Here is a 22,749-nt window from a genome sequence, read left to right as displayed (position 1 = left end):
TTAATTTCAGTTCCTGGGAAAGATCATCTTCACATGTTCTAACAGGGATACCAATTTTATGTTTTAATGTACCCCTAAATGTGTCATCAAAATTCCCTTTGCCCAGTAATTATGACAGCTTCATGATTGAAATGGAGAAGGCAGTGGCAACCTACTCCAATACTCTGGCCTGGAAAACCCCGTGGATGGAGGAGCCTGGTGGGCTGCAGTCCATAGGGTGGCTAAGAGTCGGACACGACTGAGCGACTTCAATTTCAATGGAGATACAGACATAGAAAACAGACTTGTGGATGCATAAGTGGGAAGGGGGAGAGGGTGGGATATATGGAGAGAATAACATGGAAACATACATTACCATATGTAAAATAGATAGCCAATGGGAATTTGCTGTATGACTAGGGAACTCAAAAGGGGGCTCTGTAACAACCTAGATGGGTGGGATGAGGAGGGATGTGGGAGGAAGTGGAAGAGGGAGGAGACCTAGGTATACCTGTGGTTGATTCATGTTGATGTTTGGTAGAAACCAATACAATATTGTAAAATAATTATCCTTCAACTAAAAATAAGTAAGCTTAATTTTTAAATAGTATTGTAATATTTTTGCCCCTGTGAATATAAAAAATGCTCATTTCTATGTGCATGCATACATAAAGGATTGCCACATTATTTATCTTTTTCTTTAAATTTTCTGAAGAGAATACTGCATGTGAGTTGATGTCTAAATATGCCACAATTGTAACAATGGAATTCTTCAAGTAGAAGCTCACTTGACTGTGCTTTCTTCTGTTTTGTCACTAGATATGAAATCAGAGATGATCATACCTTGAAAATTCGGAAGGTGACAGCTGGTGACATGGGGTCATACACTTGTGTTGCAGAAAACATGGTTGGAAAAGCTGAAGCATCAGCTACTCTGACGGTCCAAGGTAAGATCCAGAGAACGTTTTTGAGATTAACTTATGAAATACAACGTTGATATTTTAGAATATGATAAATTAGTTTGTATCAATTATAGACTTTAAATAGTGCTATGTATATTTCATTTCAAACATATTTAAAGGAAATCATTGTTTTGCTTATGGGAGCCCTGTAAGTGTTTGTCACAGGAGAAGTACAAGAGCTCTTTTGTCTTGGGCAGGTAGAGGAAGAGAATGTGCTTTAATCTCTGGGTCTTCAAACATAGAGCTTTAATTAAATGACAAGTATTGCCAAAAATATTTGATCTTTAAATGGGAATAAATCTACTGTTCCTTCAGGTCATGTACTTTCAAGTGTCTGTTCAGAACAAAAAGGTGAAAAGTTTGTTTCCTTCTAGAATGTAAGATGATCCACAGAATAGGGACTTCTGCAGTCTTTTTCTGTGCACACAGTGCCTGTGACTTAACAGACACTCAATAAATATTTGTTGAGTGAATGAATCACATTTGTACTTTGCTAATTTTGATGAAGATTTATTATTTGGTGTGATGTGAACCAAAATGGATGCCATATTTTACAAGTTTTTGAACGTCAAAGTCATGTCTGAAACTGCTATGCAGAAATGGTCTGTCACCTCCTTTGAGTCCATAATTTCATAGGTTTTTTTCATTCTCATAATATCTTTTTTCTTCTTCCATGATGTCATGCTGACTATTTCTTACTATGTCTTATCTGAGAACTTTCTTTTTTCTTTTTTAGGGTCATTATTTATTGTGGAATTTGAGAGACAGTGACCTTTAAAGAACTTTGTGTTGATGAAAAAAATCCATATTTTGACAAGTATATAGAGTTAAAAGGGATTTTGGCCATAAACCACTTAGCTTGTTTCTGAGTATGACATTAGCAACACTTGCTCTGTCATCATTTCTGAGCACTGTCTCCACTAAGGCTATTATGAAGAAAAAGGTGCCTTTTGAGGCAGTGCTTCTACTGTGGGCTTTCTACAAAAGAGCCTTGTGGGCTTTTTACACTAGGAAAAAAAAAAGAATAAAGAATATTTCCTTCCTGTCTCTAAAGCCATTATGTCCCACTTTGGGGTTTTCAGCTCAACCTCATAAAAACAAAAGAAAAAAAGAGAAAAGATCAAGAACAAACATTGAATTTCTAAGGCCTAGACTACTTCTCTTTAAGTTAGATTTGAACTCCCCATAAGACTAAAACTGTAAAAAAAAAAAAAAAAAAAACCCCTTTGCATTTAGAAAAAAGCAAAAATTTTAAGAGATGTCAAGTTCGAGTTCAAAAGCCCTCCAGAGGGAGTGAAAGTAGCCCAGGATGAATACAAGACATGAAAAGGTGTGTCTATCTCCAGGCAATGGTGACAGGGAGCCTGACTGGCTATTACATTAGTCAGAGAAATGTTTCACTTTATAAAGTCCTTTACCTTGGGAATTTGATGCTTTTATAAATAATAGCTGTTCCTCTGTGTCTATAGTAGACATTGAAATCAAAATAAAGTTTCCTCCTACAATGTTATACTCAATTCCAAAGTTAATTCAGCTTTAAGTTTTCCATATGGAATTTGTGTTCCTAAGCCTAGATTTCAGTGAAAACTGGGGTAAAGATGATCAAATGAATTTAATACTTGAAAAATGCTAAGGAAGTTAGAAGTTCTTATTTCAACTGTATTGGGTTTTTTTAAAATAAATTTATGAAATATCTGTATATTGTTGAGAAGTTATTATTCAAGTATTAAAATATGTGCATTACCATCACTGTTAAAATGCAAGCTAGAATAATATGCACAAATATGAAAGAAAGTAAAATGATTGCCAACAGCAAAAGATAACTAAGGAATAGAAACAAAGGAAAGTTTTCAAGGGTAACTTGAAAAGCTATATATGTATTTTTTTTTTTCCTTGAGATTAAACAAAGAAAAACACTAGTTACTGCAAAGGAAACCCATCAAAAAATGAATTCATTTGACAACAGGAAACAGTTATAAGAAGTTTAGTACCATAGTTGTCTTTGATTTCTGTATTTTATTTGTGATTCACTTTTAAAAGGCACTATTGGAGTCAGTAGAAGCTTAAAAATAATCTTTTCCTTTCCTCATTCCAAATGCAATAAATAATTAACTTTGAGAATTGATGTTGGGCAATAGAACCCTGTGCTCCACGTAGAAGTTTTGGGGAAAAAAAGTTTTTTAAGTAAGGATGAGCATTTGATTTTCTACCCCAAGTATACTTATGATTGGTTCTAACATTTAAAAATTAACCCTGATTGGAGAATTACTTGCTTTTTTAATTTTTTTCTTTGAAATCTCAATTCTGCTCTTTTAGATACTCCATCTGTGTATTTCCTTAAATATTCCATTCTTAACTTGTGATTTCTTTGACTTTTCTATTATGTACTCTTCAGTGCTTAGCATGGTACTAGGCATCTGGTAGACACTTTATATAATACTTGTTACAATTTGAAATAGGCATTTGAACTCCAACGTTCTACTAGAGTGGTAGAAGTATCACAGGGATGTCCCAGGGGAAATTCAACATCTGGTGACTTTGATTCTGAGTGCCAACAGTAGGTTGCATTAAATCATATTTGACGAGCTTGTCATCTGTGATGACTGCCTGGTGGTCTGTGTTTGAAAGGAGCAAAGTAAAACCTGGGGCTTGACAAGTTTTCTTAAACTTAGATAAAGTTTGTTATCTGAGCTTATCTGAAATATCTCATCATATCTATCTGAGCTTATCTGAAGCTTATTAAATATCCAGGTTATTAGGCATGCCCCTTGGAGAACCTGATTTAATAGATCTTCGTTGGGGCACAGACACTTGTTTTTATTTTTTATTTTCAAGCAAGCTCATCAGTCCTTGTAATGAGAAGTTATCAGATGAACTTACAGAAATAAGAAAGGGCTTTAAAAATTACTCTAGAGTTCGGGAATTACCAGAGCTGGAAGAAGTACATTACAAAGAATTGTGTAGTGAGGAGCATAGACATTGGAGTCAGATAGAATGTTGTTGAATCTTATTTCTGTCGTTTACCTAATGTGTGACCTAGAAAAAGTTATTTAGGTTTCTTGAGTCTTGGTTGCCCCATGTATAAAAAGTGGACAGTAATACCAACCTCACAGCATTTTTCAAGTATTAAATTAGATTATACATATAAAAAGCTTAACATATTGTGTGTTACAAAGTGTTTTATAAATAAGGAGCATTGTATTATACAAGTGTTATTGTTAGTGACAGCTTCATTGTTTAATTTTAATAATATTAGTTATTTCATAAGAAAAATAGTTATGTTCAGATAATTCTAGACAGTTCTTCCTTTGCAATTGTAAATGAGAAATCTGAAGTAATAAAATCATGATAATTTATTATGTAACACATTATTAAAACTCTTCTCAAATATAAATCATTACATTTTTATTAAAAAAAAAAACTTTGACTTTTAAACTTAATGTGCTGGATCTTGTTAATGCCATCAAAGGTAGTGCTAGATTTAATGTTGAGGTTATGCAAAATAACTAGATAATTTAATGAAAATTATGACCCTTTGGGAATTGAAATTATTTCCAAAATGATTGCATTTCATGTGTAATGGGGTGTTACTGTCATGGAAAAACGTTCAGCGACTCAAAGGATCTGTAGTAATTTGACCTATTGAAAAATTATTAATGTCCATTACATGACCAATAAAAAATAATGAAGTAATGCTGTTTGGAATCATAGCAATAGAAAAGTGTTTCTATTTAACTCTGAATTAACCAGAAAATTCAGTCAAACTAAACTTGATATTCTGTCATTTTCTGAAATAATCAAAATATTATTATCTACGAATGTAAATCATCAATATTGTTATATTTATGCCTTGTGTTTGTATGCACCATTTTCCCTCCATCTGGTAATAACATTTACACACCTCCTCAAGAATTTTATTTGTAAACCTAAAACACAGAAACAAATTCAAGCATCTTTTTAAAGAAGTATTGTGTCAATTTTGATTGATTATGTTGTTGTTGTGCAGTCACTGAATCATTATTATATTTGCATTTTAATGTCAACAAGTGTTAAGATTGCTGTCATGGTAGAAATGAATTATCTTCTAAACTAGTGTTGTGTATTGCACAATGGCCCCATCTTTTAAGGAAATAGATATATAATGTGGTATTTATAACCATTTTATAGGTTGTGACATACCTAGAAAATGTAAAGTCCAACTGGAACAGAATAGATGCAGAGAGGCACCCAGTCCAGTTTTTAAACAGTGTGCCATTGAAACTGCTGAAATTTATGCCTCTGGTTGGTGTTTTGAGAATGGTTGTGGGTTTGTTTTACGTAATTTTACTGTCTTAACCTAAACCTATTAGGCCTTTGTTAGATGTGTGCCAGGTGGGCCTTGAGATTCTTCTTGAAATCACTTGATGGCCAACCTAAGTTTTCCTACTTGTTTTCATTTTTGAATAAATTCATAGTTAATGTAAAAAGTGGGTACATTTATTTCTTTGTTAAAAGTAGTTTAGAAAATCATGGTGGTTGCCCCTTCAAAACACTTAGAGAAAAATAAGGGAATAAAAATAACTTTATTTACCATTTCTAGTAATGGCAAAATATTTAAAATTTGGATGTATTTATGATGGCAGCCATATCTATAGCTTTTAAAATAATTCCACGTTTCGAAGCATGCTCTCTTGAAAGAAAGATAGTCGATAAAACCTCAAGAGTTTTAACTCCAAATTTCTCCCATTTCCAAGTTTGTCCTCCGCCCTAAGATTTTTTTACAGTTCTTTGGTTCAGTGATAGTCATTGCTTAAACAGGGTAAAGTCGATGGCATTATTAATCTTTCCACTCCCTTTACAACCTCACAGATAAAGCAGCTCTTATTACTGTCCCAGTTTCATTGACAAAGTAAATTTGTGACTCTCTATCACCAGAGTGATCGTATTCCCATCGCTGTGTCTGTCACAGGAAACCGAAATGAAAAAGAACTTCCATATACCAGCCATTTCCCAAGCAATCACATGTTATCTCTGCTGACTTGAACCATTAAGAAAATCTAATCCCATTTTGTATGTCTTTCTTACAATAGGCACTAAAAGACATATAGTCCTTTATTTCCCTGTAGCCCTGAGTGCTGGGCCAGTCAGACACAGGAAGCTGGACATTCAGTTCACACCCCACTGCACTCTCCACAGGCCTCTCACAGGGACCAGTTAGTCTTTGAAGCTTAAGAAACAGTTGCTTTTTCTGCCCTTTCAGCAATAGCTCTGTTAAAAGAAAAAGGCAGGTGTCACACATCTCTAAACCAGGTGATGCTCTGTAACCAGACAAATGGGATTTCTGTGAAACTCCAGCTCTTTTCCTAGAAGTGCTTGTCCATTTTTCTTCCCTTGATGAGAAATTGCTCCATTCTCTCCATTTCATCACCTGTTTTATTATTTTATTATTTTTTTTAGTTCTAAAATATGGTATCATGAATGATGTTGCTATCTCTTTAAATGTATTCTTGGCATACAATAGGAATGTTCACATGAATCATCACAAGGATATGCATTCTGTTCTGTCCTGAAGAACTATTATTTTGTTTGATGTTTCCCATACGTATTCTGCCTTCCATGCAATGAAGGAACAGAGCGCTTCTTCGTTAGAATTGATTATCCACTGACAGCCTCTGGAAGGCTGAGCCTTGAAGCCTAAGATTGACTAGGACCAGAAAGACACAATGGCAAAAAAAAAAAAAAAAAAGAAAGAAAAAGAAAAAGACCAGTGAGGTCTTTTTGCTGACTTAATTGCTACTGATGGAATGTTTCCTAGAGCTCCTCTTTTTGCTGCTGGTGAATTCTGTGCCTCAAAACAAAAACAGAAAACCTTTGCTGAAACATCTTGGGCACTACAGTCTATGACTGACCCCTATTTAACACCCCAATGAATTGGAAATTTAACAATGGTTATGATTTTCAGTAAAACAAGAAGGAACTATCAGGTTTGTCTAAGCTTTTAAGATTCTCCTAACCCCGTGTGGGAGTGTTAATTCAGAGGAAATAGTAGTGATACAGTGAACACAGGTGCAGACGAGCCGTAAGAAGCTGAATTCTTCCATATTCTTCATTTCAGTTGGTGGTAATACAACACGCAGATACACAGTAGTAGGCAGCTTAGGTGTTGGTGGGGTCATGCCTTACTCTTCCATTTCTCAAATGTCAGTCACCTTAAAATCTTATTTATTTTGCGTTTTAAATATCTCTCAACACCTTTCTTATCTTCTTATCACTGCTTTATTATCTCTTGCCCAGTGAAGCTGTTAACATCTAACCAGTTTCTTTGCCTCCATCTTGTCTCATAGAATCCATCTCCCACACAACAGGTATGTTGACCTGAAACACAGATCAAGTTATATTAGTTCCATCCATAAAACATAGTCATGCTTCCCATCTCTATGATAGGATTCAAAATACTTCAATACTGCTCTGCCTAGCTACTTAGTCCCCTCTGGGTCCTCCCTTCAGGGTAGTAGTATTATATTGTTTACATCTTTTTTTTTTTTTCATGTAAATGGCACCATGTCCATTATGTCTGGGCTTTTATTTTGGTAAGTCTTGGTCTAAAATGCCCTGCCCCCATTGACCTATCTTCTACGTCTTCTATCTGTAATTACTTCTGTAATTCTTCCGTAATTACTCCTGTCCTTGGACCCAGCTCAGGTAGGCATGTTCCAGAAAGCTCGGCAGACAGTCCTCACCCCAGTTTCAGGCTAGGGACACATTGGATTCTATTGTCACCCTTATTGCATTTCAACATCTGCTCAGTTGACTGTGAGTTCCTTGCAGGTACACTTTGTTTACTTTGCCTTGTTAGTCTCATTGCTTATTGCAGTCTTAGGAGCATCCTTGATGTTCATGTACCCTTTTCTGTCTGAGCCAATCTTCAACTGCCCCAATACATACCAGCTGTGGGATCTTGGGCCAGTCAGTTAACTTCTCTGAGTCAATGTTCTCATCTGTTGAAAAGATAATGAATGTACATGGACTGTAAACATCAAACATGATAGAAAGTTAAAAAAACAATTAACAAAATAAAAGCAGTCTCATAAGATGGTTTATGGGTTATGAAGTGCTTATGCAAAAGTGGTGGTTGTTATGATTATTTTTCTCATCTTCTTCCAAAACACCTTAAAACCCGTTAGAACCCAGTAATATTTATTTTGACCATAGAGATTTGAAAGTTTTTTATAGCTGATTAATGCATAGTTTGGTAATTGTTTTGTTTTTATATAATTATAATTTTCTGTGGTTCTTCAATACTGAGACCAGTCTGTCAAAATCAGTCCTCAATATTTGTTGGACTGTGTTTTAGGGAGATATTTTTGCTGCTGCTTTAGGAAAATTCTGTAGGGTAGAACTAATAACCACTCTTTTCTGACACAAATATGGATTCAAAAGCTGAATATAGACGTGAAATCTAATTCTTAGGTTTCTCATCTGTAAAATGGGAGTGAAAATATCTTCCTCATAGGACTTTGTGGAAATTAATGAGCTAATATGAAATGGTAGCACACTGTGAAGCATTGAAATGCTCAATAAAAGGAGAAGAATAAAGATGATATGAAGAAGGAGTAGAAAGAGAAAGAGGCCATTTCAGTGATGTGTCTTCATATGTGTCAGAATCAGGACTACATGTAGCTTTAGTGCCCTTTACCTGCCTGTCACTGGCTGTATGAAAAGATTCAAGTCAGAGTGATGTGTGTATCTCCATCGATTTACATAGATATACAGTAAACACTCTTAAGGAAACAATGGCTATCAAGTCTTCTGTAATTGTGGTTTAAAAAAATGTCAATTCTTATTCTAGTTGCTTCAGGAAACAAAAAATAAGTTAGGTACACAGAAAAAATTCTACATTTAGTTTAAAATGTTTTTTGTTTTTATTAATTATGTATATCTGATGTACATTTGAGACCCAGATAGTGTTTTTTTAGAGATCCATAATTAACATGACTCCCTTTGATCTTTAAACATAATTAGTTTCCCTCCTAATAATGTTCAGTGCTGCTAAATTTCCTGCTAAAATAAATAATAGTGAATTCATTCATTGCTTCTTCCATAGTTATAGTCCATATATTGGAACAATTGAGTTAACTAGAGTTAAAAACAATTTGATAGATGGTCTCCAGTAATGACTACTATATAATTTAAAACTTTTTAACAGTCTCAAAAATGGATCAGAAGTACATATTTAAAACAAATGCACATTTGTGCATTGAACCTCTTCTAAGATGTGAAATAACAACTTTGAAGATTACCAAACCACATGTGAATCTTACACAACGTTGCATGTTGCATATCTGGCCGTTTTTTTTTATGGACCACTATATAATTATTTCAGGATGTAAAATTAAAATTTGAGTAGAAATAAAACAATGTAGTTGACTGTGGATTTTATTGCCAGTAGTGAGGGATAAACTTCTATAAACTTGCGTTCAAAAACAAACTCTAGGGGAAAGAAGGCCTTTTTGTAAGTTTGTGGTTCCCATAAACAGGCTTCACCATGTTTAGCTTTTTATCAGCATATTATATCTGATAGAGTGTAAGAGTCATATCGCTTTTTAGAGCTGGTATAATATCTAAACAGAAAAGGAGTAATGAGAGAAAAAACTGTACCCTTCAGTTCTGAATTCCCTTTCTTTGATGTTGACTTCATTTAAATCATTTGTTGGAACAGTTTGCTTAAATTGCTGATTTCAGAAAAGCTGGCAGTATAATAGTACATTGTTTCTGACCAATAACGTGGTTATTTGAGTCAGAGCCAAAACTAATAGTGTCAGAGGGCCTTTTTGCAGGTTCAGGTCAGGTTTACTATAATACAAGATTGTTGCTAAGGACTGTGAGCTCACTGCTTGAAATCGTAAATAAAATATTTCATAGAAAAAAAAAAAAGAACTGTGAGTTCAACATTTTGAGGAAACACATATTACGAGGCCCTCGAAGTTTTACCTGATGAATTTAAGAAGCTTGATATGTGTGAGACATGTTTGCCACACTCTGACAAGAGCTGGCAGGCTGGTTCTTTGGGGAATGATTCTTCATGACATGTGGCAGTAAGCCACCAAGGCCCAGTAAAGTCAGTGGTACTAGAGTAAACAGGACTTCAGGGCTTCAGGGAATGGGATATACACACACGCACATGCACACGCGCGCGCACACACACACATACACACACAGTGTTTATATATATATATATATATATATATATGTATATGTATATTTAGCACCTCCTATAATATGTATTGCTACTCTTAATGCTGAACTCAAGATTTATTCAGAATACCCCCCTTATGGATTTATTGTGGCTTTTTGTGTTGTTGCTGTTGGTTGCTTTGTAGTTAAAAATAATGTTTTGAAAAAAATTTAAGTGAAGATTTGAGGAGCTAATGAGAAAGAAATGATTTGTGGTTATAAAAAGAAAACCCCCAAAGACAATGTGTGATTGAAGACTTTTAGAGAGTCAGTATTGCCAGCTGAGCTCTTTGTGAACAGGCTGAAAGTGGATTGCTAAGAGCCAAGAGGTTTAATGAAGTCCCACTACAGAATTTAACAAGAGAATGATTTGTGAGAGTGGCTTCCTCTCCTAACTGTTCTGATCCAGTGGCATAAATAGGACGCTGAGCTCCACTCCTGCTGGGTTTTTTTTTTTTTTTTTAATGGTATTTGATTTGATTGAGACTCAGTAGCATTATGGCCTATGATTCTTTTCCTTTTTTTTTTTTTTTTGGTAGAAAGGATAAAGTAAAGAGCTTCTTATGTTCTTATAGCCTTTCAGAGATAGCCATTTTAACCCTAATGATTGCTGAAGATGTGACATTCCCTTAGATTTCTTTCATTTACTCATGAAGGTTTTGGGTTGCTTTCAGTTATTTCACACAAATTGATATAAATCTTGAAAATTATTCAAAAGAAAAAGCAATTCTCCACATAACCTTCCTATAGAGAACTTGAAACACTTTCTTCCTTTTTTTTTTTTTTTTTTTTGCCAATATTTGAAGAAATAAGTAGAGCAGTCAGGTACAAGAAATAATTGGTACGTAATATGAGTCTGTGACAAATAATGACAGAGCACCACACTAGTAAACAGCGCATCATGGATCTTCCATTGTGTTATGAGCTTTACTGGAATTGATTCATCTACATAACAGTGGATACGTTTTCCTCATTGCTCAGTTATATAGATGGATAACTAAGTAACCGTCTTTAGAAACCTGCATTACGAAATAATGACAGCAACCTGGAAAGATGGAACTGAGTTGTGCGAATCTGCAGCATCTGCATTACTCAGCCTGAGAATGGAATTTGAAAAAGGAAATTAGTCTTTTGCTCTAGTCGTTTATGGGTAGCTCATTTTAAAGCATTAAATTCATTACTAACAATCTTACATAACTTTAAGATGTGAAATTATGTTGTGATGTTGTGAATAATGTAAAAATATCCTGTTAATTTACACTGATGTATTTATTCTGTTTTATCCAGAATTGCTAGGACATAAATGATTGAGATAACCCATTGTTTAAGAGATAATAATCATAAAGAGAATGATTTTAGACTGTTTGACATTAAGGACACCCTTTTCTTATGATAAACCTGGATAAATGAAATATGCAAGATAATTGAAAAGTGGCTTTTCAATGCATCCATATGTATCAAATATTATTTGCTTGCTATCATTTTAAATATTTTATAGGTATACACAAAATGAATAATGATGCTGAACAGTATTCATCCTTACAGATTCACAAATCATTTCTATATATTCCGAACATTAGGGTCTTCAGTAGACTAGTTATATTATACAGCAACTGGTGTCCTCTGAACCTTATTTCAACAATTTAAAATGCAGTTTGCTTCTTTTTATTTCATTTTTTAAAAGATTTTGTATGAATTAAAAGTTACTACCTATTAATATCTTATATAAAGTTTGCAAAACTGATTAAAACACCATGAGCATTTTAATTGCTTTTAAACTGTTATACTCTTGACTTGGTAAATAATGTGCCAGTATAAACACACCTATAGAAAATACTAAAATAAGTATAAGACAAAATGTAGCTGAGTAATTGCTTTATAACAAAATTATGAGAGTAGGAAAATATTTAAATGGTTGTTAAAGTTAGCTTTAGCTGTAAGACATTTTGTGGGTCAGTGTTATTAGGAGAAAATTTAGAGCACTGCACAATTAAAACTGATAGATATGGCATTTTAAAAGGTACTTTTAAAAAAGTTGACGTGGATGACAGAAGAGCCATTTCAAACAGTGTTCTTTTTAGATCATTCATAAAGAGATTGAGGGGTGCTCTTGTGTTTTTACTTAGGCTTTTTATTCCCCCCAATGAATAAATACTAAATGAATAAATATAATTGATAATAAGTAAATTTGACCTGATTTAGGCTTATTGGAAATAATGATAAGTTACATAATTTCTGTACTGGATTGTTGAGATGTTAAATACTAGACAAGGATAAGGTCTCTTTTTTACTTGAAAGAACTGAGGTCAAGTTGATTTTATAATGTTTAGCAAACTGAACATATACATTTGACACTTGGTTGCATGCATTTGACATTCACAGTAGTTATCTTAAAAGGTGACATCACATCATTTTGCAAAGATGGAATTGGCTGTTTGGACGTTGTTCTTTTTTAATGAGAAAATAGAATATAACATGAGTCATTTCCTTGCCCCAAACCTTTTTATGTGTGTAAAACATGCCCATATGTGACACAGAATAATTATGTAAAGTACAAAGTGATCAGCACAATAAGTCTAGTTATCCATCACCATATATAGTTAGAATTTTTTTTGCTGGTGATGAGAACTTCTAAGATTTACTCTCTTAGCAACTTTCAAAAATGAAGTAGTATATTAGTAAATATATTCCCTCTATTGTACATTATATCTTCCATTATAAAATTTATTTATTTACTATAACTTGGAATTTATAACTTTGGACCTCTTTCATCCATTCTACCTCTCCCTCACCCTCAACTTAGGCAATCATCAATCTGTTCTCTGTATCTATAAACTTGTTTTTTGTTTTGTTTTGTTTTAAATTCCACATATAAGTGAGGTCATATGATATTTTTCTTCCTCTGCCTGACTTATTTCAATTAGTATAATAACCTTCAAGGTCCATCCATGTCATCTCAAATTACAAGTTATCCTTCTTTTTATGGTTTTATAGTATTCCATTGTGTATGTATTTATTTATTTAGCTAATTAGTTTATATTTCTTTATCCATTCATCCAGTAATGGACATTTAGATTTTTTCTAAGTCTTGATTATTGTAAATAATTCTGCAATGAACATAGGGTATATATATATATATATATATATATATATATGAATTAGTGTTTTTGTTTGCTTTGGATGAATATTCAAGAGTGGAACTGCTGGATCATATGGAAGTTTATTTTTAATTTTTTGAGGATCTTCCATATTGTTTTCCATAGTGGCCTCACTCATTTACATTCTCACTAATAATACACAAAGTGTACTATTTTCTCCACATCCTTGCCAACATTCCTTATTTCTTAGTTTTTGTTTGTTTATTTAATATTTATTTATTTATATGGTTGCATGGAATCTTAGTTGCAGTATGCGGAATCTTTAGTTGCGGCATGTGAACTCTTAGTTGCAGCATGTAGAATCTAGTTTCCTAACGAAGGATTGAACCCAGGCCCCCTGCATTGGGAGTGTATACTCTTAGCCACAAAGAAGTCCCTCTTGTCTTTTTAATTATGGCTATTCTAATATATGTGAGGTGATATCTTATTGTGCTTTTGATTTGCATTTCCCTCAGGGTTAGTGATGTTGAGCATCTTTTCATGTGCCTGTTGGCCATCTATATGTCTTCTTGGGCTAGTCAGATTCCCTACTCATTTTTCAAATCAGATTATTTGTTTCTTTTTTTGCTATTGAGTTGTATGAGTTTCTTGGATAATAACCCCTTATCAGAAATATAATTTGTACATATTCTTTCTCATTCAGTGGGCTGCCTTGTAAATAATTTTTCATTGAAAGTTATTTTGTTTATGTCATGAAACCAAAAGATTTTAGAACCAAATTTACAGTAACATAAGATTTAATAAGGAGGAGAAGGGGACGACAGAGGATGAGATGTTTGGATGGCACCAAACATCACCATCCAACTCGATGGACATGTGTTTGAGCAAGCTCTGGGATTTGGTGATGGACAGTGAAGCCTGGCGTGTTGCATTCTGTGGGGTCGCAGAGTCAGACATGACTGAGCAACTGAACTGAAGGTTTAACATTTTTTTTTTTAACTTAAACAAGTCATGCGGTATTCCAAAAACAGCACTAATTAAAAGAGCTGGACAGACCTGAGGGCCAGTCTTCCATGTCTTACCTGATACATGATCTTAAGAAAATTACTTAACCTTCATATTTCTCCCTCTACAAAATTGGCATATTGAACTCTTGTACAGAGTTGCTGGGAAGGTTTCTAGTGTATGATCTGACACATAGTTACCTAACGTTGATGGATCTTCATTAAATTGAGACGTAAAAGGTTATGTGATTTATGCAGGATATATCCGATTAATTTTGCAGAGAATCTGATCCAAAGTTATTTAACTGTCAGTTGAGTAGTTTTATTATTAGGTTATCATGTACTTTAATGCTGACCCTCCATGACTTATGCTATTTGAAGATAAGGGTCCCAAACAAAATTTTGGGAGCACCTTCTGTGTATAAAGCAATACACTAGACACAGTGATAGTAAGACACGTAGATAGTAAGCCTGCCTTTATGGAGCTTATTGATGAAGAGAGATATACACAAATGTCTATACTATCAGCAGAATTTAAAAAGTGGATTTTTAAAGGTATGGGTGGAAGAAAGTGCCTTCAACTGGGTAATGGGGACATTATTGTCATTTGTTCACTCTTTCAACAGATATTTGAATGCAATGTAAATAGTGTCCTCAACTCGATAAGTTCTAGAAAAATGATGGAAAACAAAATAGTTAAATACTTGCCCTCGTGTAACTTACAGGCTATTTTAAGAAACAGACTTCTATAGAAAAATCACAAATTTATAGTTTAAGACTATAGTTAAATGCTCTAGAAGACAAGTTAAGGTCTCTATGAGAACATAGTAGCATTCTGATAAGATTTAGTATCAAATTTAAGGTAGCTCCTTGAAGAAGTATTTTATTTTTTTGAGCTAAGGGCTGAGATGAGTAGGAATTTAAAATAGGAGGATCTCAGGGTATAGCATAAACAGAACCATAAGTAATAAGGAGCAAAGGGCACTCAAGAATGAGAAGATCTACATGGCTAAGTTAGAAAGGTGGGGGAGGGAAGGAATATGAGAAAACACCAAAGAATCACTTAGCAAGGCCATGTTAGGGATTTTGCTCTCTTTTAAGAGAAATGAGACCCTATTGAAGGCTTTTGAGCTAAACGTACTATAATCAGCTTAGTTTAGTTTTTAAGCATTCTGGTTGCTTTGTGAGGTTGGAATGGAAAAAAAACAAGGCATTATTTCAGGTGACTGCTGTTGCATAACTTGCCCAGGGTGGTGGTAATAGAGTTAGAAAGAGGTGGATGGAATGGAGAAATGGTTATGAAATAAAAGCTATAGAATTCGGTAATGAATTGTACACCTCAAAGAAGAAGAAAAGAAAGATCTAGATTTCTGGCTTTCTAAATTGATTTAGGGACTGTTAGCACCAAAATTGCAAGGAGATCTAACCAGTCCATCCTAAAGGTGATCAGTCCTGGGTGTTCATTGGAAGGACTGATGTTGACGCTGAAACTCCAATACTTTGGCCACCCGATGTGAAAAGCTGACTTATTTGAAAAGACCCTGATGCTGGGAGGGATTGGGGGCAGGAAGAGTAGGGGACGACAGAAGATGAGATGGTTGGATTGCATCACCAACTAAATGGACATGGGTTTGGGTGGACTCCGGGAGTTGGTGATAGACAGGGAGGCCTGGCGTGCTGTGGTTCATAGGGTCACAAAGAGTTGGACACGACTGAGCGACTGAACTGAACTGAACTGATCTGAAATGCTGAACTTTGTGGTGACTTACCACCTTCTTTACATCGATATTTGTTGGTTATTTTTACTCCAGTTATAATTGGGCTGCCGTCTCTGGGGTCGCACAGAGTCAGACACGACTGAAGCGACTTAGCAGCAGCAGCAGCAGGGCTTAGCAAGGGTAGGAAGAGATGACTTACAGTTCTTTCTTTGAAAAGCAAAAACAACAAGCATTTATTTCTCTTGCTTTCACTTCAGTTCAGTTCATTCGCTCAGTTGTGTCCAACTCTTTCTGAGCCCACGGACTCCTGCACACCAGTCTTCCCTGTCCATCATCAACTCCCGGAGCTTACTCAAACTCATGTCCATTGGTGATGGACAGGGAGGCCTGGCGTGCTGCGGTCCAGGGGTCGCAAAGAGTCGGATGCAACTGAACAACTGAACTGATACCGATACCACCAAAATTATGATCCTGAGATCCTATGTCAGGTGCCATACACATCGTCATAGATTGCTGGATACCTGCATTTCAGTTTCAGACTCTTTAGCAGGCAAATAACAAGTTGTACCATTTAATAACTGTTTGGGGTTCAGTGGGGACATTTTTAGAAATAGAAGGAAAAGAAGAAGTTTATTGACTTTTTCTGGCATAGTGCAAGATATTTTGTGTATCAGGCATAGTGCAAGATATTTTATGCAGATAGCAAAGTTTTCAATCATGGTTCTATTGGGATTTTGGGTTGGATCATGCTTTGTTATGGGAAGCTTTCTTGTGTGTTATAGGATATTTATCAGCATGTCTGACCTCTGCCTTGTAGATGCCCAAAGCACCCCCACTTCAGCAGTGACAATCAGAATTGTTTCTGGAACTACTGATCTAAAGAATAAAGTGAGATAGTTAAGTGGAGGGGAAAAGTTCATGGTATTTTATGTACCAATTAAATATATTCTAAAAATGTCCGTCTTAGTCACTCTATTTTGTATGCCTGAAGACTTGAAAGACGTAATGACAGGCTTTTATGTTAAACTCAATCTTTTCCCTAAAAAGAAATCATATCTCATACTAAAATATCTTGAGAGTTTTTAATTGTTAGAGATAATATCATTCATGAGTATCTATGCATATAATTTCTCTGGTGTAACAGTGACTGGGTTTTGTCAATTCAACTGCAGATAGCTTCCCTGGTTAAATATTTGAGTATTCTTCTATTTTATTCAAATGTATTTCTTCTCCAAAATATCTTATAACTCACTACTTTACTCTATTCATATGTATATGAATTCTATTCTCATTCTATTCTCATACATTCTCAAGCACAATGTATGAGAATGAGAAAAATCATATCAGTTTAGGGATTCACTACTGTTTAACTACTAATAATGAAAATAATTGTATGACCCATTGCTGACAGTGAAGAATCTGGCTACTTTATCTAATTCATAAGTACAAATTCAAAATTTTTGCCATTATGCTTCAAAAGTAGAGATTTCAATGTGAAAATATCCAAATTGTAACTTTACCTTTGTGCTAAACTTGCAAATATTTTAATTTTGTGCAATTTTCTGATATCACCTGGATTTATATTAGGAGCTATGTGTATAAATTACCTCATCAACTTTTGGTAACTGAAGAGAGTATTTCCCAGGACATTTTCTAGTAGGCTATCCATTTGTATGTACATAATCAAAAGGAAAAATATTGGAGGCAGAGGGGTATATCTGTTTCCTGCTTTACCTCTGAATTTCCATAGTCTTAAAATCACAGTGTAGAAAGCACTTTAAGAGTCAACTGGTCTACTTCTTTACCAGACAGGGTTATATAGCTAAGCTGTTGTGGCCAAATGGAAATAAATCCCACATTTAAAGACCTCTAGAGACATCACAGTTGGCAACCAATTCATGGTTCAGTGACCTTTACTGTTAACTGCTTCTTTTCTCTGATTTTCCTAAGTAACCATGCTATTATTTAGGCCCATTATCTTCTCTTCTGGCGTAAGTAGTTATCAGGATTGGCTGGTCCCTGTATTTATTAGACATAATCTGAAGATGTCTTAAGTATCTGTCCAGCTGACTTGTTTTCTCAGACCAAAAAAAGGCCTTTTCCTCCAGCTTCTGTGTAATTTTTTCAAACATTTATCATCTTTCTGACTCTTGTCTCCTGAATATGACAAGTCTTTTCTTTCTCTTTTCCCCTCCACCTCCCTTGCTTCATTCTTTGCTTCCTTCATTTTCATGTCTTTCGCTCTTAGCTTCTTCTCTTATTTATACCAAAAGATTATTGTCTGAATAGTGTACATTCTTAGAATACAGAAGAGTTCAGGCTAAATAATCTGGAGTTTTTTGGTGACCCATTCAAAAGAGGAAGAAAATATTTTACTCTATAATCGCGTGCATGTGTATTTGTGTGTGGGGAAGGAGGGCGTGGGAGAATGGGGGATAGAAAGGCTACCCTATACCATTTTAAACAGTTCATTTTCTAAAAACTGTTACTCAAGTACATAATTTGTATATCTCCAAAAATTTTAGAGTGCTATCCCATTTCGCCTTTTGAATCAAAAGGGTACCAGAATTTTATAATGATATATTATATATATGTATAATATAAATGTGTGTGTGTGTCTATTTTAGATTTTGCTTAACTCCTCTTCCTCCTGCACCCAACCTCAAGAAAATAAAAACTAGGTGAAAACACTATGCTTCATATACAAACTCGGATTTGGGGCAAATTCTCCAATCCTTCACCCCTTTCCAAACTCCCTACAATGTAAAAAAAATTCAGTCTGTTCCTAAAGATGGATTATAATCCACATGGATGTTGAAACGTTAAAAGACAAAAATTAGTAAGTTTTTTTCCTCTTAAAAATATGTATTTATTTTGTAAAGTTATTTTAACTTCCTATTTGGCACATTTACCCTAAGAAGTATTTTTGTCAAAATATTATTTGTCCTCATCTTCAAAAGTGTATTATTTTTTAATGTATATTGACATAAAATGTCACTTCAAGACAAGAATTAATTAAAGTTGATTTACCCTTAAGAAATGATGACTTTTTTCCCCCCAAAAGGTGAACGTTTTAAAAGGCTTTAAGTCTCTTTTCTTCTCACCTGTTAAATTTCCCATGTCTTTTGCAAACTATAGCTAAATATTCTTTAAAGAATTTTAATATCATGAGGAATACTTTAAAATTGCTTTCCTGAAGAGGTAGTAAGGATTTTAGGTTAAACAGTTTATGTAAAATGAAACAGATTATTTGTCCTATTGCAAATCATTCTTCCCAAACTGATTAATTAGTAGGAAAATTTGTACAGACTTGGATTTAGTCAAGAAACCTGGAAGACTGTCTTCGGTTAGTCATCTGTAACCTTGAAGAAGTTATTTTTAACAATTTAGGTTCTTAGACTGATAAATTCTAAGGTCACTTCCAGAGCTAACATTTTATTGTTTTATTAGAGATAGAGAGACAGGCTTTTCCTCTTAAGAGGAAAGGGATTGGGATAGAGGTGATCCCAGCCTTTAAAGCAGAAAAAGAAGTTGAGAAGAGTTCTGTAGAGGGTGGGAAAGAAGCTGCTCATAAACCAGGGGCATTAGAGGATAATGAATGAACAGGATCCAAAAGACTCATTTTTTTCTGATTGTTTCTGGACTAATCTAACTCAACAATAATGGGCACTGCCTGTTGTATAGAAGGTCTCTGCTTTCTGTATAGGGGGAAAAAAAATCCTTCATCCTGACTGAGAGAAATATGGAGAAAGGGGCAATAAGTGAAAAACTTAAAGATTTAAAGGCATTTCTGTCATTTATTCTCAGTGAGTAAAAGGATTTTATGTGGAGGATCTAAATGGCATTTATTTGTTTGCTGAAACTAGAACAAATGAAATTGTGTCGGGCAGGTTTTCATTTAGATAAGAAGACTCACTTCCTGATAGTCATGGTTGTTAAAAGCTTAAAAGATCATTCAAGATAGACTCCTCTCAAAAACCTCTGATGTTTTAAGAGCTTCTGTGTTAGATGTTGTCTTAGATAAGTTTTAAGGTCCTTAATAGACTTTGAAATATTTTACAGTTATCAATTTCCATTGATGTTATATGCAAGTACACTAGCCAGACATTCTTAAACACACTGGATTTTAATTAAAAGATTCAACTGCTGTAGTTCAGCTGGTAAAGCCTACAAGCAAGGGAAAAGTGCCTTTTAAAATTTTACATGAACTAATTCCCAGTGATTTTTTGGTTTCTAACATGTTAAATATTTTTGAAATTGTTTAAGGAATTTTAAATTACTGAAAACACATCAATAGAAACTATTGATGAATCATTCTCTGATCTCCTGACTTTCAATAAGGCTTGATTTTAACTGTATCAGTATAATCAAATTTATTTTCAGAGATTACCCAAAAGATAATTTTATGACTCTGTGTTTTCTCAAAGCTAAGTTATGTTGCTGTAGTTATCAGGATTGCTTTCTTGTAGTTTCTGAATATTTCTTTCTGTCATTTAAAAGACATCATCTTGAAGCTTTTGAGAACTGTAAACAAGCCCCATCTTCTCTGTGTGTTTTTAAATCTGGATGGCATGTTTGATGCTATGATAAACATTATGCCTGAGTTAATGAGATTTTTTTAAACTTTTCTTGCCTGCATGAATGAAAAATAAGAGATTTTACTTTAGAGTGAAAAATAAAAACAATCTATTTCACTCACACTAAAGAGAATGTGTGAGTTAAAAGTGTATTTCTGAATTACCTTTCAGCTTTGCAGATGTGGTAACAATAGAGAGAACAGGAGAACGCTTCATTTTTAAAACTACCATTTCACAGTAGCAGTGCTTAGAATAGTTCATTTATCAAAGGCACAGAAATGCAATCAAGTCTAATTAATTGTGACTTGCTGAAAGACATGGGCATTATTTATTTGAGTAAAATGTATTGTGGGTATCTACTGGGCTATTATGAAAAGGCTCTGCATTTGACAGTAATTACCTTTGTTTCTAAATGAGCAAAACAATTGCTTTCCAGTATTTTAAATATGTATTACTCAAGCTTTCTATGTTAAAATATCCAATGTTTCAGCCCTGAAAACAGGTAATGTGACTCTAACTTTATTAGTGTTATAAAGTTTTCTGTTTTCATAATGTGTTTATATTTTTTCCTGTTTTCTCATTGAAAAATATGCAAGGATACAAATGTAACACTTTTTATTAAGGACGCTACTCAGCTGACGGTCATGACCAGCAACACCTGGGTTCTGCAAAATCCCTTGTCATAGTCCTGACCTATATAATCATAACCTGTATATTAACCAGATCTAAGGGTTATTCTAATGCTTATTCAAGTATGAGAATAATGGGTTTAATAGAATATCATTGGCAGCATGAAACACTTAAAAATTAATTTGATGGTGGAGTTATAGGATTTAACACTTTATCTTTGATTAAGATGTTTGATTTCTACTCTATGTGGCATTAGCAGTAAAGATTTATAGTATTTTTTTTCTTTTAAACCTATTACATTTATAGTTATCTGATCCTGTCATCTGATAGCACAATGTAAAGTCATTGAAAAGTGTTTTATAATTTTATAGCTATCATTCATTGTAGCTCTGCCATTTAATCAAAGTAGATATTTTAAGATTCATTTCTATTTTTCTTAAATGATTTATGGTGATATAGAAATGCTAGTGAATATAATTCATGCATAGATAGTATGAGCCATGTATCCAAATAGTAATGTGTTCTTTTTATTTAAAAGAAAAGATCATTGGTTAAGGCAAATCTTACTACTTTTTCTGTTTCGTTTTCAGTTTCTTTATTTTTATTTATTCCATGTTTTCTTTTTTGTTTTGTTTTAGTTGGGTCTGGTAAGTTGACATTTTATTGGCCATCTTCTAATCATCGTGTCATTGTGACTGGAACTTCTCTTGCCCTTTTCCATCCATACCCTTCCATGTCCTCCAACCAATCAGCCTCCATGTTTCACTTGTCATTGGCCACAAAGACAGACTGCACAGAATAAAGTCTGCAGGAAGTATGGGTAACTGTGACAAAGAGTGAAAGGTAATGGGGTTGCTAATTTTATCTTATTAAATGATGTGTGATCTGCATCCTTTCATTTTTTCCCTCTTTTTTAAATGAGTGATGAAACAAGGAGTAGGGTTTTATCTTGATTAAGTACCATTTCAGTTTATATCTCATGAGGTAAACAATGAACAAAATAGGTGCCCAGAGGACAGTTTGTGTTTGGGAGATCTAAAATATGTTTATGAATTCATCGATATCTGTCTATCTAACTGTTGTTCAGTAATAGTCATTGAAAGTCCTGTAAGTGAATAACCTTGCACTTAGGGCTGTTTGCACTCATTTTTATTTCTATGTGTCAGATTCATTTCATTTTATGTATGAAATAACTGCATGATGTATTTAAAATGTATCAAAATTTGCTATAATAAAGATCTATTGTCCTGCAAATAAAATTTTTTGAACACTTTCATTAATCAATATTTTTGGGAAGGTGTCCACTCATACACTTTTAGGATGCTAGAGCACCATTTTTGGATATTTCTGTATGGTGTTCCATGTAATAATTTTGACCCTAAGAAAAATCTATGTTTTAAGTTAAAAAGCTATACAAATATTCTAAAGATGTCATTTCATACTAACACAGATAGGAAGATGGATTGTTCAGTAATGGTAATGCAATAATGAACTGTTTGGGAAAAAAAGCTTTCCATGTGTGCAAAACTATAGTTGGATTCAAATTTAATGAAAGCAAAAGTGAAGGA

The 22,749-nt window shown here is 34.0% G+C and overlaps 1 protein-coding gene across 1 annotated transcript in view; it reads left to right on the top strand.

Annotated features, from left to right (window-relative positions):
- ROBO1 (roundabout guidance receptor 1) overlaps nucleotides 1-22,749 on the top strand; it is a 448,749-nt gene that overhangs the window by 337,386 nt on the left and 88,614 nt on the right. The window contains exons 6-7 of the mRNA XM_052649948.1: nucleotides 799-926; nucleotides 21,820-21,828. Of these exons, the coding sequence (XP_052505908.1) occupies nucleotides 799-926; nucleotides 21,820-21,828 (137 nt within the window). The remainder of the gene's footprint in view (nucleotides 1-798; nucleotides 927-21,819; nucleotides 21,829-22,749) is intronic.

Source organism: Budorcas taxicolor, chromosome 1, assembly GCF_023091745.1.
Source record: "Budorcas taxicolor isolate Tak-1 chromosome 1, Takin1.1, whole genome shotgun sequence".
Lineage (NCBI taxonomy): Eukaryota > Metazoa > Chordata > Mammalia > Artiodactyla > Bovidae > Budorcas > Budorcas taxicolor.
This window is presented reverse-complemented; position numbering and strand designations above follow the sequence as displayed.